Source organism: Dermatophagoides pteronyssinus, unplaced genomic scaffold, assembly GCF_027571235.1.
Source record: "Dermatophagoides pteronyssinus isolate colony J.1.1.1.1 unplaced genomic scaffold, Derpt_VIB-CSIC_2022.12 sq0003, whole genome shotgun sequence".
NCBI lineage: Eukaryota > Metazoa > Arthropoda > Arachnida > Sarcoptiformes > Pyroglyphidae > Dermatophagoides > Dermatophagoides pteronyssinus.
This window is the reverse complement of record NW_027461527.1, coordinates 3,209,465-3,226,145: the sequence shown is the minus strand read 5'-3', so window position 1 is coordinate 3,226,145 and position 16,681 is coordinate 3,209,465. Positions and strand designations below refer to the sequence as shown.

General features: G+C 27.2%; 1 protein-coding gene across 4 annotated transcripts in view; it reads left to right on the top strand.

Annotated features, from left to right (window-relative positions):
• Positions 1–16,681, top strand: part of LOC113793643 (uncharacterized) — a 60,246-nt gene that overhangs the window by 27,257 nt on the left and 16,308 nt on the right. For 3 of the 4 annotated variants that reach the window (XM_075824976.1, XM_075824977.1, XM_075824975.1), the window contains 7 exons: positions 1,795–2,055; positions 3,969–4,007; positions 4,354–4,698; positions 5,499–5,612; positions 5,694–5,903; positions 5,996–6,364; positions 12,635–12,904. In XM_075824976.1, the coding sequence (XP_075681091.1) occupies positions 1,893–2,055; positions 3,969–4,007; positions 4,354–4,698; positions 5,499–5,612; positions 5,694–5,903; positions 5,996–6,364; positions 12,635–12,904 (1,510 nt within the window). In that variant the 5' untranslated portion in view covers positions 1,795–1,892. The remainder of the gene's footprint in view (positions 1–1,794; positions 2,056–3,968; positions 4,008–4,353; positions 4,699–5,498; positions 5,613–5,693; positions 5,904–5,995; positions 6,365–12,634; positions 12,905–16,681) is intronic. The other variant, XM_075824978.1, reaches the window with a different exon arrangement.

Here is a 16,681-nt window from a genome sequence, read left to right as displayed (position 1 = left end):
ATAATGGATATTTCGAAGATTATCTTTGGCACAGAAGATATTGGTCGATGATGCGAATTCGAAAATATCTCTTTCGATTAACAAACCATCTATTGTACCAAATTCTTTTCTTTTTCAAGAGGATGATAACAAAATCAGTCCAAAAAGCACCATAACTTCTTCCAATTCTTCGTTCTTCACAATCCATCAAGAACTGTGATGTGAAGATAAAACGAACGAACGAGATAAACATAACGAAAACAAATTAGCAATCATAATTTAAGTTTTTTTATAATTAGAATGAATAAAAATACCTTTTTATAAATAAATTATTATACCTTATTAAACAACGAATAAAGAACAAACGGAAACCAAAAATAAACAGAAAGATAAATTTGAAAACAATTCGAATGCTTTGCGTCAATTTTCCGTTCATTAACATTACGACGAAACAAGAAATTATTATTCTTCAATTCAATTCAATTCAATTATTGAAAAGACGCTTATCCGAGATTTCGGATATTTACGTCGAATAAAAAGTTTAAAAAGATTAATTTTAATAATCCATCATCAAGAACTGTGAAGCGTTGATAAAACGAACGAACGAGATAAACAGAACGAAAACAGAACCAAAATTATAATTGAAGTTTTTTTTAATTTGAATAAATACATTTATCTATACCAAGGCAACACACACATTAATTGTAAATTTTAAAATTAATTTTTGTAACTTTTTATTCGACGTGAATATCCGAAATCTCGGATAAACGTCTTTTCAATAAATTGAATTGAATTGAATCAATTTGAATAAATAAAAATACCTTTTATAGAGAAATTAATTATTATACCTTATTAAACAACGAATAAAGAACAAACGGAAATCAAAAATAAATCAAAATAAACAGAAAGATAAATTTGAAAACAATTTGAATGCTTTGCGTCAATTTTCCGTTCATTAACATTACGACGAAACAAGAAATTATTATTCTTGGTGTCGCAACGAAGAACGATCTCAACAACAACATTTGACCGTGTAATAGCTCGAATGAGACCGACCGATGAGGCCATCTCGCTCCGCCCACATCTCAAGTAAAATCTCTGAGGCAATTGCGCTCGTGTAATGGGACCTTGTGTGTGTTTGCCACAATAATGTATTTTGAAAATAATTTTCTATTGTTTTTTCCGACAAATCTTATTATTTCAATCAATGATTTGTGCGTTTGTTTTGTGCGAATCAACACTTATCATTGGGCACCGGAATTTTCCCCGGAATTTTATCAATTTTTTTTTGATAGCCGCAATCATGAAAGTCCATTTTTCCCAAACAACAAAACAAAAAATTAATTTAATTTTTCTTGTTTTTACATCACTATAAATGTTGATTAATTTCATTTTCGACCGAAATTTTTTTTTGTTTCAAAAAAAATTTCATTGATTTAATCAATGAATGTTGTGCAAAAAGTGAAAAATTTCGGAAACAAAATAATAAAAATAAAAAATTTTATGTGTTTTTTCCGGAAATTTTCCCGAGAAATTCCTTTTTTGATCATTTTTCATTTTTTTCATTTCATTTCATTGTTTCGGTTTCACAAATGAATATAATTAAACTATCCAAATGCTGCTGTTGTTGTTTAATTTCATCAGTGAAAAAATTCCTGAGAATTTTGTCCACAGAATAAATTTTTTTTCAGGGATAAGAGAGAAACTTTCCAGAAAAATTTATTACTAAAAAATTTAAATTAAAAACTTTTTTACACGCAATTAATTATAATGAATTTTTCTGTTTTTTTTTCTAATTTTTTAATTTGTTTCCAGTCATATCCATGTGATCTTCATCAAATCAATCTGAATATGATAATCATTGATATCAAAACATCATCTTTATTCTAATGTCAACGAATCGGTAAGAAATAATGAGAAGAAAACAACGAAAAAGACGATTATTATCATTATTATCATCATTATCATCATCATTACCACCAATATCATTATCGATGATTATAATTATAATTTTATTATATCAACAATTATTGATTGGTGGTATTAATGCAATGGCTTCCAATCCATATGTATCTGGTATGTATTTTTTTCCCTTGAAATTCTGTTTTTTGAACTAAATTTCACTTCATCAATGGTCTATGTGATCTTGTTCTTCTTTGGCTTTACATTTTTTGGTTGTTTTACCAGACCAGAAATGAAAAACAAAATTTTTCGAATTTTTTTTTCCTATGAAAATTGTGTGTTTACTTTGGAGAAAAACAGTAAATTTTTATCTAACAATCATTTTGTTTGTTTGTTTTTTGAATGTGATTCAGGAATTTCTGATCAGATTGTTTGTCGTTTTGTCAATTTTGATTTGTTTTTTTTTCTAAGAAAAATTTCCATTTCTAATCAAAATATCAAACAAATGTAAATAAATAGTTTGAATATTGAAACTTTCTTCTTTCCCTTATTTTTTCAAATAAATTTAGGCAATGAAAAAAATCAAAAATTATTCAACTGGACTCAAAATGTTAGTCAATCTTTTACTTAATTAATTGCTAGAATAATGATAATCGATAATCGGTTCTTCTTCTTCATCATTGATAATTTGATCAAATTATCGATATTGATGTTTATTTTTCCCGATCAAATGATCCATAAAAACACATTACACTATTGCAATATAGCCATTTGTCCTTCAGAAACTTTGATAACGATCCACCATTGATGATAATGATTTTCCAGTGGTTAAAATGACCAAATTGACCTTTTTGTTTCATTCTCATCATTACCCACTACTATTATGCAATCAAATTACTATTAAATCAGATAGAGTAAATTAAGTAACATCATCATCCGAAAAAATTCTCGTAATTGTATGGTTAGTCTGGGTTAAATAATAATGTAATAGACAACGGATGTTCCAAGTAACACACAATTATCATCATTATCATTACATAATATTGATGTTCGATAATGATTATTATAATCATCATTGTCAAACATCCTTTTGTGTAATTTAAATTAATTACATATAAAAAAACGAATTACCAAATTCAAGAACATTGATTTGATGTTTTGAATCATCGATTCGTTATTGCATAAAAACATTTCAATCACCATTCACTATTTCATTTCAATTCATTCTTTCATTTCATTCGTTTATTAATAATAATTTTTATGTTTGTTTATCGGGTTCTAACCCTTCATTTCATTTCCTTTGTTCAAAAAAATGTTCATTTTCGGTCCAAAGAATTTGGCCATTCATTCATTTATTCAGTTAACCATTTACAATCTTGATTCACATTTATTTCCAAGCAAGAAAAACAAAACAAACATAAGAATTAATCTGACCATTAAGTTTGTTTTGTTTTGTTTGCTTGTTATGTTCGGTCATTTTCTTTTTCTTTTCTTGTATTGCATATTCTTTTTTCTCTTATAGGGGTTTCACACTAGCAGCAATGTGAATGAAATATTTCAAATGCAATATTTCACTACATTTCAGCCTTATGGACTGAAATATTGCATTTGAAATATTTCATTCACATTGCTGCTAGTGTGAAACCCCTATTATTCTTTAACTAACGATAAGGATACGAAATTTTGACTGTTATTTTGATTTTTCCCTTTATATTCATCTTCAAAATGATGTTTAATTTCTTTTCGTTTTTGCTGTTTTCCACCCATTCATTCATTCATTGTCTTTCAATAACATTTAATATTTTTTCTTTTTCTTTTCTTTCTTTTAATTCATTGCTTTTTCTGACTCCTTCATTGTTCAATTGCATCACTTTTCCAAACACAAAATCAACAATTTTTCTTCCTTTCCATAATAATAATCGCTTCTGCCATTGGTGATGCTATTCTGCTGCTGTCCAATTTCATTTTGGATTTTCATTCCATTCATTGTTTGATGATGTGAAATTAAACTCATTCTCATCTTTCACATTATACATTTGTGATATATATGAAAAACAAAACAAAACAACAACAAAAATAACAACAAGGAATTAAATTACCCGGAAACCAAATCGAGGATCAAACATGTAAGTGTATAATATAAATGATAATAAATAAATATTTCCGATTTTTCTCTTCTTCATTCATTCATTCATTCATTTCGTTTGTTTTGTTTTGTTTGTTGTTACTGTTTCTGATTGGCAATGTTATATAAGCCGGTGTTTCATTTTTCTCATTTTTGTTGTTGTAATATGACCTTTTGTATCTTATGTTTTTCTACTTATCTTTGATTTTGGTAGTAATTTTTTGTTTGTTTGTAATCACGGTGCATGTTTTATGTCATTTTATCTGTTCAATTTTTCTCCATTTTGTTGATTTACATTGTTGATTTGCATTCGTTTTTTAAATTTTTTTTCCCATTTTATTTTTTAGTTTATGGTGAAATAAAATCATTGATTGGTGGCCGTGTAGAATTGCCTTGCAATTTAACTTTGCCTTCATCAGACGATGCAATACAATTAATATTTTGGCATCGTGGTAATAATACACGTGTGCCTATCTATACAGTGGATGGACGAGCTTCACAAACATTATCAAATGCAACACATTTTTTAAGTGATATTTTTCAACCAAATCGTGCCATATTTAATCTACAATCAAATCCATCAAAATTAATTATTGATCCAGTATTTGAAACTGATCATAATGACTATCGTTGTCGTGTTGATTTTCGTTGGGGTCGTACAATCAATTCATTTGTTACACTTCATGTTATAGGTAAATAACAATATATAATATTTACCCAAACTGAAAACTGAAAAACTGACACAGACACCGACATACAGACACAGGAACAGGATATAATTAACCAGGAATAATAAGAAAATTCCTTGGAAACATTTGATTAATTTAAGAAAAAATTTCCGTTATTCATTTCCTTGGTAATCAATCATCTTTTTCATACATTTGTTGAACCACAAATTCAATGAATGGAATTTCTCTTTTTTCATTCTTTTTATCTTTATTTAAACATCACAATAATGATGATGATGATGAGAATATAAAGGCAAAACTTGACTCACAAGATCCACCAAAACCCAAAAACAAACACACACACACATTTGGAAAATGAAAAGTTAGTTTATTCTATTTTTTTTAATGGAAACTTTGTTGTTGTTTGCATTAAATTAATGATTTTTTTCTTGTTTTCTGTTTCATCAGAAATTTTCTGGAAAAGAAACTTTATCAAAAAGTTTTTTTGTTTTTTGAAAATTATTAGCTATGTTGTCAAAAGAGAATTAGTCGAACAACAACAACAAAAAAAACAATATTTTTTTCTTCGCAGAATCATCTTAGCTAATTAATATTAAGGAATAATCAATTAACAAAGTGAGAAAAAATTGGATCAACTTTTTTTTCAGATTCAAAATCTTTGAGACACACACGCACACAGAATCAATATTTTCCTTAGTTAACCCTTTCTCATTAATGAAAGTTTTTTTTTCTCACCATCGAATATTCTAATTTGATGTACTGATCAATCAAATCTAATTATGTTTTCTCACTTTCACATACAGTGCCTCCAAAAAAGATAACAATTCGTGATCAAAATGGAAATTATATTGAAAATTCAACAATCGGTCCATATGATCAGAATACTGATGTTATATTAACATGTGAATCGAATGGAGGTAAAGTTTTTTTTTGAAAAAAATTGATTTATTTTGATTTGTTTTGTCAAAAAATTTATAATTGAAAAACTAACTAACTAGGTATACCACCTCCAACATTACAATGGTATAAAAATGGTGTTATGATCGATGGTTCATATATTGTCAGTGATAATGGTTTAGTTTCAAATGAATTAATTATTTATAAAATATCAACACATGATTTATATGATAAATATGTTTGTCAAGCTGGTAATTATAATAGTTCATCAACAATACCAATCGAAGCTTATGTTATATTGGATATTAATTGTAAGTAAAAAAGAAGAAAAAAAAAGATAATCTGCAATTGGATTTACTGTCTTTTTTGTTTGTTTGTTTCTTTCATTCTTTCATTATAAAAGTATTACCAATCGATGTACAAATATTGACAAATCGTACAAAATTATTAGCTGGACGTAAAATTGATATAAATTGTCAAACATATGGTTCAAAACCGGCTGCAATTATAAAATGGTTTCATAATGATAAACAATTAATAACACCGAATTCAATTGAATCATATGAATCGAATAAAACATTTAGTTCAATAACGTTCAAGCCAACTGTTTATGATAATGGTTCATTATTAAAATGTCGAGCTTATAATCCTCGAATTCAATTGAATAAAAAATTTTCAACAACAACAACAACAAATACAACGATAACAGCAGAAAACATTGATGATGAAAATCGAAATTATATTGAAAGTATTTGGCGATTAGAAGTACTTTGTAAGTTGAAAAAAATTCATTTTGTTCTTTAGTTTTTTTCATTACGAAACAAAAAAAGAATCAAATTCAAATGAAATTGAAAGCGAGAGAATATTAATTATGTACTAAAGAAGTACACACACACAAGGAAAGAAGTACAATGGAAATTTTTTTTACCGAAAAGTTTCTCAGTTTTACCGAAAAAATTCTTCTTTCCTCCATACACAATCATAATTATAGATTTTCGATTTTTTTCGTTAACCGAAAATCGATTTGAATTTTTTTTTTTTTGTGAAATCTTTTCACAAAACGACTACTATGCTTTTTCTTCAATTGTGTTTTTTCCATTCAGAATTTTCAGTTTTTCATAAGACAAAAGGGTTTTCTTCTTCTTCCTTTTGGTTGGAAAACTACTTTATTACCAATTTTGTTTCATTTTTTGTTCCGTTGTAAGTTTCCATTATTATTCGGTTTCTTTTCTTTGGAAAATTTCGATTAATCAAAAGAAAGAAAAAGAAATGTTCAAAGGTTTTATCATCATCATCATGATCAAGTTGAAAAGAAAAGATTCTTCTAGTTTTTTCTTTGGTTATTTCAAGAAATTCAACTTGAATTTGTTTTCTTCTACCCATTCTTCTTTTTCCATTGTTCCAAAAAAACATTTTCATTTTTCAAACATTTCTTTTTGCTTAAACAAAGATGAACTCTACTTGTGTTCATTTCTTCAGGCCATCCAAATATAACCCAAGGAATCTGTTTGCATTGATTTTTTCTTTCTTTTTTCTTCTTTTTTGATTGGTTATTATTTTCAATATTTTTTTTTGCTTTTTTAAAACAAAAAAGTTTCCAAAATTCAAAACAAAGAAAAAAAAACTTTTCCATAATCTTAGCTTTGTTGGTTGTTTTTTAAATCCACCAATGATAATGATGGTGGTGGTGGTGGTGGATAATGAATGGAAAATAATTAGCTTTGTTTTATTCGGTTGTTGTTGTTGTTATTGTTATTTTCAATATTTGGTAATTAGATTTCTCTACTGCTGCTTCTGCTTCTGCTACTGTTCAGTTCAGTTTTTTCCCCTAATTAATAGAATCAATTAATTATTATTATGATGAAACTTTTTTTTCACACTTTCACTAGGTGGATGGATGGATAGATGATGTTTGTTTTCAGTTGTTGTTGATAAATCTGATTATTTAATGAAAATTGAAATTTTTTTTTTGTGTTTCACTTGGTGTTTCGTGTTTGTTTTCTGATTCGTTTTTGGATTTAACCAATTTATCATCACACAGTGAAATCTAAAACTTTTATTATCGTTATTTGTTTGTTTGGTTTGGTTTGCTTTGTTGCAAATCAGATCAAGTTTTGTTTTGGATCTTGTTTGATACAATGTTTATTTTCTGCTTGGTTCGCCAAATAACAAACATCATCTATCTTTTGTTCATTTTTTAAAATTGAATTTATTTTTTCATTTTTCATTTTCTTGGTGTTACACATTGGAAACATAGTTTTCTGGAAAATTACCGAAAATTACTTGTCCAGTTACATGTGTGTGCGTGTGCGTTCGTGTGTAAATACAGTAAACATTGTCAATAATTTTCGGGAAAATTTCCAAAACTTGAAAAAGCATTTTAGAATCACTGTAAAAGCAAAAAACCAAAAAAACATTTGACCACAGAGAATATCAACCAAAAAAAACTATGATGATGAACATCACTTTCTCCTATTCACTCTCCCTCTCTTTGTATATGATTATAACTTAATCCATCATTGTTTCAAGGCTGATTGTCATTATTATTATTATTATTGTCCGAAGAGTTTGTTGTTGGTTGGCTACTAGAGATTTATTTATTTTTTCTGGTTCTGGTTGCTGTTGTTGTTGTTTCACAATAACGATTCAACCAGAATAATAATAATCGATCATTTTTCTTCCCTTTCCCTTCATCGTTGATGGTACGTTCATTCATCGTTTGTTTTTTGTTTCAAACCAGAGGAACAAAAAAAAATGTTTAATCACTGAATACATGGCATGAAACACAAAGCTTCGCTATTGAATATTGACCAAAGCAAGAGAGATTTCTATCTAGGTTTTTCTATATTGAAAACTAGATCAATTTGATGATTTTTTTTCCCTTTTTTCAAAAAAAAAAAAAAAAAAAAATATTTATTTGGTTGACTGGTTTGGCTGACTAGAAAAAAAAATATAATTACATATTGTTGTTGTCGTTTGCTGAAACAAAAAAATAACCATGTGATTTTTATTTTTTCAGTTAATCATCATCATAATTAATAATTATCATATTTTGTTGGCTGGCTAGCATGTCATATATGATGTTAATCTGTTCTGGATTCTATAGTTGCTTCGATCAATGATCATTTGTGTGTGTGTGTGTGTGACAAGAATTTTCATCGAATTCAAACAGCAAAAATTTTCGATGAAATTGAATTGATGATATTGTGTTTTTTTTCCATACAAAAAAAAACCCGAATAAATCATTTGAATGAATAAATGAAAATTGATTCTTTTTTTTCTCTCTCTCATTCACATGATGATTATGATGATGTTTACGATGTTCTCATCTTCCCAATCAACAGCAACAACAACAACCTAATTCTATTCAAATGTATTCATTATTCGCAAAAATGAAAAAATTCTTTGCCATTTTTTTTCTCTCTTTTTTTTCTTGATATTCTATATAAACAAAGAAGAAGAATAAGGGTTGGCTACTTTTTTATTCATCATCATCATCATAATGATATTTTATACCAGTAGCCAGAATTCTGTTTGAAAAAAAAAGAGAATCCCAAGTCTCAACTATCATAATCATCATCAGCCTACCCTGCAGGAAATGTTAAATAAGAGAAAGCAGAAAAGAAAAAAAACTTTTTTTCTGAAAACACTTTCCTACTTTACTTTTCCAGAAAAATTTCTAATATAATTAATGATTAATTATTACATCATCATCATTATTAATGATTATTATTATTATTATTTTGATGATCATCGTCTTCTTCTTTTTCTTCTTCTTCGTCGTAGTCGTTTTTCATCGTTGAAATAATTTTTCATATGCATGTTATCATCGTTTTTCTCTCTTTTGCTTGCTTGCTACAATTAAATGATCCTTTTCTTTTTTCGTCTTTTTCTTTTCTCTATGATCATCATCACATCCTGGGGACAAATATAAGCTTTTTTCTTCTTCTTCTTCTTCTCTCGTTGTAAAAGTGTAATATTCAATCGATCAGCATAAAGAGAGAGAGAGAGAGAGAGAGAGAGAGAGAGAGAGAGAGAGAGAGAGAGAGAGGGAAAGCGAAACGACAATGACAACATTGAGAAATAAATAAATCTGCTTGTTGTTTGAAAATAGTTTCTTCTTGTTGGATGAATCCTATTTCGATGCAAAAAAAAATAACTCTTTACTTCTTTTTTTTGCCATTTGACTGTCTCGATTTTTTTCTTGTTTTTTATGAATTTCATGATGGAATTCAACGAGAAATGAATGCTGGGATACAATCCACCCGATTATCATCATCAATAATAGCCACCATGTATAAGAATTTCTTTCCATATGAGAAATATCATTTACTTTGATTTTTTGGCTGAAATGATTTGAAAACATTGCTAAGAAAATATTCTTCTTCTTCTTCTTCTAAATCAATGAGAAAAAAGAGAATATTCATCATCCATTTACACCACATTTACATTGGATAAAACAAATTTTATTACAAAATTATATTCATAATACATTACATGTATCTATCTATCTTGGTAGTTATTTTCTTCTCCTTGATTTTTGATAGATTTCATTTTTGGTAGCCGGAAAAAAAAGTGAAACAGGGAAAAAAAATGTTTCCACTAAAAGTAATGATGATGATGTTCTGGTGATCTTCTTCTTCTTCTTTGTTTTTATTCCATTCATCCATCCATTCATCTATCCATTCTCTTCATCAATATGTCTTCATTAATTTATTTTAACATCAATTTTTCTGTTGCATTTTTCTCCCTATAACATCTTTCATTTACAAATCGAACGTTGATAAACGCGTCTGGAAAGATTTTTCTCTTTCTATAGATATCTATGATCACATTGGACTTACTGGTTTTTTTTGAATAGAAAAAGAAGAAGAAATTTCTTGGGAAAATAAGATTTTCCGCAATATTTCTCTCTCAACCAGATATTCCATTGATTTTATCTTATCTTCTTTTTTTTTGGTTGTTATTATCGTCATCATCATCATAATGATGATGATGATTATAATGATGATCAAATTGTTGTTTGTTTGGCCATGTTTTTTCACAAAAAAATTACATTAAGCAAAAACATTATTGAAACAAAAAAATCCCAGTAGTTTTTTCTTCCTTCCCGTTCATCATTAACCGGATTCAATATATATTCCTAATCAATCAATCAATCAATTTTGCTGTTTTTATAATTTTATTTAATTATAAAGCAAATTACAAACACGATGATTGATTTTCAATTGATTTTCAATTGACTTTTTTTTCCATATATGTAATGCAACAACAACAACAACAACAAAAAGAAAAAAGTCAACTTCACTGCATTGCTTTTTCGTTTTTTGTTTTTCTGTTTTTATCATTCATGCTTATCTTGCTGTTCAAATTCAAATAAATAAATAACAGCTAGGCTTAACTCATGTCCAGATTTTATATCAAGAATCATTTCTGTCTGTCTGTCTGTGTGTATGATTGAACATCTGGTATCCGAAACAATTTTTGTTTCTTGTTGTTTTTGTTTCTTTCAGATTTCTTTTCTTTGCTTTTCATTTCATTTGTTTGACCTGTTCATTTGGAAGAAAAAAAAAGCAGTAAAACTTTTGTTATGGCTGTTGTTGTTGATGTTTTTTGTTTTCGCATGAAAAATGTCCAAACACAAAGATTGATCATTCGAATTCAAATCTTTTTCCATTGAAATCAAATATTTTTTAAATTCGAGAATTTCTTCAGAATTACAAAGAATATGATAAAACAAACAAACGAAATTATCATATCGCTTCTTTACATTGATCATCATCATCATCAACAAAACATCAACAAATTTTTTCATCGTTTCAATGATTTCAATTCCAAAAACATCAATCACTTTTTTGTTGTTGTTGTTGAGAAAAAATTCAGTGAAAAAATACTGATGTTTCAAGATGCTTTTATCAATTTGATTCATTCATTCATTCAGTTGTTGTTTTATCGATTTTTTCCCCTGTTTTGTTTTGTTTTGTTTTGCACCCATTCACTTTCTTTTAGTTTTGTTCTTTTCAGCCAAAGCTAAACTAAATGAATAAATAGAATGAACGATTGAATAAACACATCACACAGAATCTCCTTCCCTACCCGAACCAGACCAGAAAAAAAAGCCCATTATCGTTATTCATTTGTTTTATTATTATTGTTGTTCAATAAGATTTTCCTTTGAAATTTGGCTATTTCTACAGCCAAAAACCACTTTGTTTTTTGTTTTTTCTTTCGTTAAAAGCATTCAAAATAAAAAAGATTTCTGAATTTAAATTTTTTTTCTTTTGCTTCCTTCAAAAAACCAAACAAATATCAATCATGCAAAGGATTTAGCAAAGAGGTTAAATGTGTCGAACTTTTATAGCATTCATTTTTGGCTGTCGATTAATCGAATGACGAGAGCCAAAAGTAAAAAAAAGTTTAATTTTTTTAGTAAAGGAAATTTCAAATTTGCAAACAAAAATCAATTATTGACAAGGTAAATGTCAATCGATCCACTGTTGTTGGTGATTGATATAATCTATGGTTGGTAATCATCCAAAAGCAAGGTTGTTCATTTTCACTCGGTTATCGTCATAATAACCGTCGTACGATCATCTAATTTTCCTTGAAATGACTAGAGAAAGTGTAGAAACAACAACAGCAACGAAAAATGAAAACTTTTAATGATAAAGGTTAACGGTATTTATTGAAACGAAGAGAAAGAAAACCTTGATCGGTTTGAATTTTCGATTTTTCTTTATCTTCTTGCTGTTGTTGTTACCCAAAAACAATATTGACTGACTGAAACTTTTTTTTTGTTTTTTTTATCGACACATAAAATGTTTCCATTAAATTCCAGCAAAACGAGCGAATGAAAAAAAAGAAAATTGAATTTTCCAAAAAAACTTTTTTGTTCAACTTTTTTTTCTCGGGAAACTCTGGGAGAAAAAAAAAGTTTAATTTTTAAATCCGATTTTGTTTTTTCGTTATTTTTTTCTGGTTCAAAAAGCCAAAAAATAATCTTTTGTTTTCATTATAAAATTCTTTTTAAAACCGTAAATAGATAGCCCTCAAGTTATATTACGAATTCGTAAATTCAACAACAACAACAATAATAATGATCAACATTCAATGTCATCATCTTCAACATCATCGACGACGACAACGACAACTACCATTATACCATCATCAATATCATCACCAACAACAACAATGATGGTCATCAATGAACAAACAACATTATTGATTGAATGTTTTATCAATGCAAATCCATCATTGGTTGATGTACAGATTTTACATAATTCAACCATTATACAGTTGAATAAACAATTAGGTAAGTGTCTTTTGATATTTTCTTTTTCATTTGTTTCTGTTTGCGCTTGTTTGCTGATTTTTTTCTACCATCTTTTTTTTCATTATTTTTGTTGTTGTTGTTGTTGCTGTATGCATAAATGTTTCAACAACAAACAACAACAAACATTATCATTATCATTGTTCTTTCAACCGTTTTTCGAAACAGGAAGCCAAAACAAAACAAAACAAAAAACATGGTGATGATAACAATATTATCATTTGACATTTGGTTGTTGTTGTTGTTGTTGAAAGACAAAAACAACAACAACAATCTCTTCGAGATTCTTGAGAATTCTTTACGAAAAAAAAAGATGTTCATGTATATCATTCAATTTTTTTCTGTTTCGTTTTGTTTTTAACTATTTCCACTTCTATGGTTCTATTGTTGTTTTTGGTGATAGTGTTAGAATAGATTATGATGATGATGATGATATCATTTGCCTTATTCTCATCTTTTTATTATTATTATTTGGTCAAAATCCAGCTTATTTTGAATGTTTGTATACCGAATGCATCTCTCTCTCTCTCTCATTTTATATTTTTCATAAACCATAATCTTTTTTCCTTAAGAACAAAGAGGCAAGAATTTCTTGTTGTTTCTTAGATCATCATGGAATTCTTGTTGTTTTCATTTTTAAAGAATCTTCTGTCTCCTCCTACTTTTACTATTATTTTCTGTCTACTGTCTCATTTTAAACTTTTTTGTTTAAAGTTTTTTTTTTCTCTTCAGTTTTTGTTGTTAACGTCACTGAATCACTGTTATATCTGAAGGTTTTTTTTCCGGATAAATGGATAAAAATAGCATGTAATTTTTTTCCCCTTTTTCTTTCCTGATTTTCCCTTCTTCGTACCCAAGTGTTAAGTTTCCAATTTCATTTCTTTTTTCACTACCTTTTCAATTTGTTTTGTTGCGTGCGTGAAACAATGCGAAAAATCGAAAAAAAAAATACATAGGGGTCGGAAAACATGTTGTTGTTTCATAATCATTGACTGGATAACTGAATTCAATGGAAAATTATAAGAAAAAAAAGCAGCAACAACAAGTTTAATTAGATTCGGTAAACGATATATATGAAGAACAAGGAAGGATAAATACTTGAATCGTTAAAAATGAATGATAATTATCATTCATTTTGTTGTTGTTTTTGTAAAGAAAATTTTGTTTCCAATTTCAATGATTTTCTTGTCCATTTTGGTCTCCTTTTTTGTCTTAATGATAAAATTAATTATTAAAATTTTAATCAATATTTGTTTAGTTTTAGGATCTTTGTCAACAAAACAAACACTGTCTTTGTTTCTTTTCTTTTTTGTTGATGATAATCATCAAAATGATCAATTTTTCGATTTACAAAAAAAGTCAAACAACAAAATTACACCTATTGAATTATTGAAAATCTTTATTTCTTTTCATCGTTGTTTTCTCTTTGCTTTTCTTTGCTTTCCAAAGTTCCCCAAAAAAAATTAATCTTATCGACAATGATGTTCAATCGATGATGATCATTTTGCATCGATGGTATACTTGAAAAGTTTTTGTTTTGTTTTTTTTAATATCGTTTTTCATAGACAAAGTGTACATCTTGTATACATTAAATTCATGAGACAAACATCATAGGGCAAAGAAAGAATATAAAAAAACTAAACAATTAGTAATTATCAGATGATAATGGTTAGTGAAGGAAAAAAAAAGACTGACTGACTGAAACAACAACATTTTGTTGTTGTTGAATAAAACATTCAAAATGTAATGTGTGTATAAAGAAAGAGAGAGCGAATAACTTAAGAATTATCATCAAACAAACAAACAAATGGAAATGTTCAAAATGGAAATGGACTTGGATAAAATTGATGAAACAAACAAAAAAAACTTGATCGAAAAAAAATGATAATTTTCATCATTATTTTGGGTAGCAAATAAAATAAAAAATTTCCATACTTTTCTTCTTCGAATGGAATATATTTGTTGTTACCTAAGCGACAAAACAATTTGCAATTGTTTTTTCTTGTTGTTGTTGTTGTTGTTGAGTTGTCATTTTGATAATTGTCAAGTTTTTTTTCTTAACTTTCATTCTCAATATCCATTATTTTTTTCTCGAGTTTTGGGTTCCTTATAATTTGTTTTTCGTAATCATTTAACATTTATTTCATTAGGATTTTGGTTCCTTATAATTTATAATCGTTTGCTTGATGAGTTTACAACTTTTTTTCTGAAAATTTTTTCATTAAATTATGAAATATTTTTCTGGTTCTTCCTGAAAAAGAATTTCTTCATCATTCATTTTTTTTTTTTTTTTTTGGTTGTTGTTGCTGATGGAGAAAAAATCAATAATTTTCTTCACTTTCATTGTTTTTCCTGTACTTTTTAAGACGGATATTTTGGTGAATCGCACTCTGTGTGAATTCTGTATTCTGTCAATTTACAAAAAGACCAAAAAAAAAAAAATTTCAAAACCAACTTGATTCAATTGATCATTGATATTACATTTGATAGGTAGTAGTGTCACAAAACAGAACAAACAAACAAACAAACAAACAAAAATGTTTTATCGAAAAATTGTTACAAATATTATACATTTGATTTGGCCAACAATAAATTATTATTTTCAAAGTATTGCTTATATAATCAATCGTATTGAACAAAATGATAATAATTCAATAATTCGTTTAAAAAATTTATTAAAAATTTATCTACCAATTTCATGTATTCGTTTCTTTCTACTATATTTTCTACCATTAACATATAATCAACGTTTATTACTATTTGATATATCAATTTTTATGGATCTTACACCTGAATATAATCTAATATGTTCATTAGCAGCATTCAATGCATATTATGTTATACGGAATTTTTTTTCCATTGAAATTTGTCATTTAAATATGATTTTTATTAAATCGGTTATGAAATCAATAAATAATCCCGAAAATAATGATCAATCAATTTGTCGTTATCTAAAAATTCATCTTTTACGAAGAAATATTGAAATATTCGTGCTATGTTTATTGTTTACATATGCATCAACATTTTATCTTTATAAACATCTTCGAATTAATCCAGGAATTTTTTTTCGAATCCTAATCATCCGCATTGGTTAAATTATTTGAAAATAATATCATTTGAATTGAATAATATACTAACACTAATCGATGGTTATTTCATTATACATTTAGCTGAATTGATTTTTTTATTCATATTTGGTTTTAGTTTTATAATATTTCATCGTTATCCAAAAATTTCTAAACAAATTGATCATTTAAAATCCGAGAAAATAACAACCAAATTAATTTGGAAATTTTTACATCAAAATTGCCGATTATTTTTATTGGTTAATCGTGTAACGAAAATTTATTCTAAATTTATATTCATATTAATTGTTTGGTTTTTACCTGGTAATCTTTATCTTGTTCCTATGATTTTTATACAATCACAAAAAATCAGTCATAATAATCAAATTAGTAATCATAATATATTTCGTTTATTATTATTTTCAATGTCATCACTTATTCATCATATGGGTCTATTTGTTATACATTATATTTGTACACAATATCTTCAACGTATACATCGTTCAGGTATACATAGTCTACAACGATTGATTACAATCAGAATGTTTAATCAAACAAAATCATCTGAATCTGAATCAGCATCTGCATCTGCATCTGCATCAACATATGAAAAATTTTCATTACGTTTACAATGGAAAATTGGTTATCATTTGGAAAAATTTCAAACAAAAAAACAATACGGTTTTTCATATGG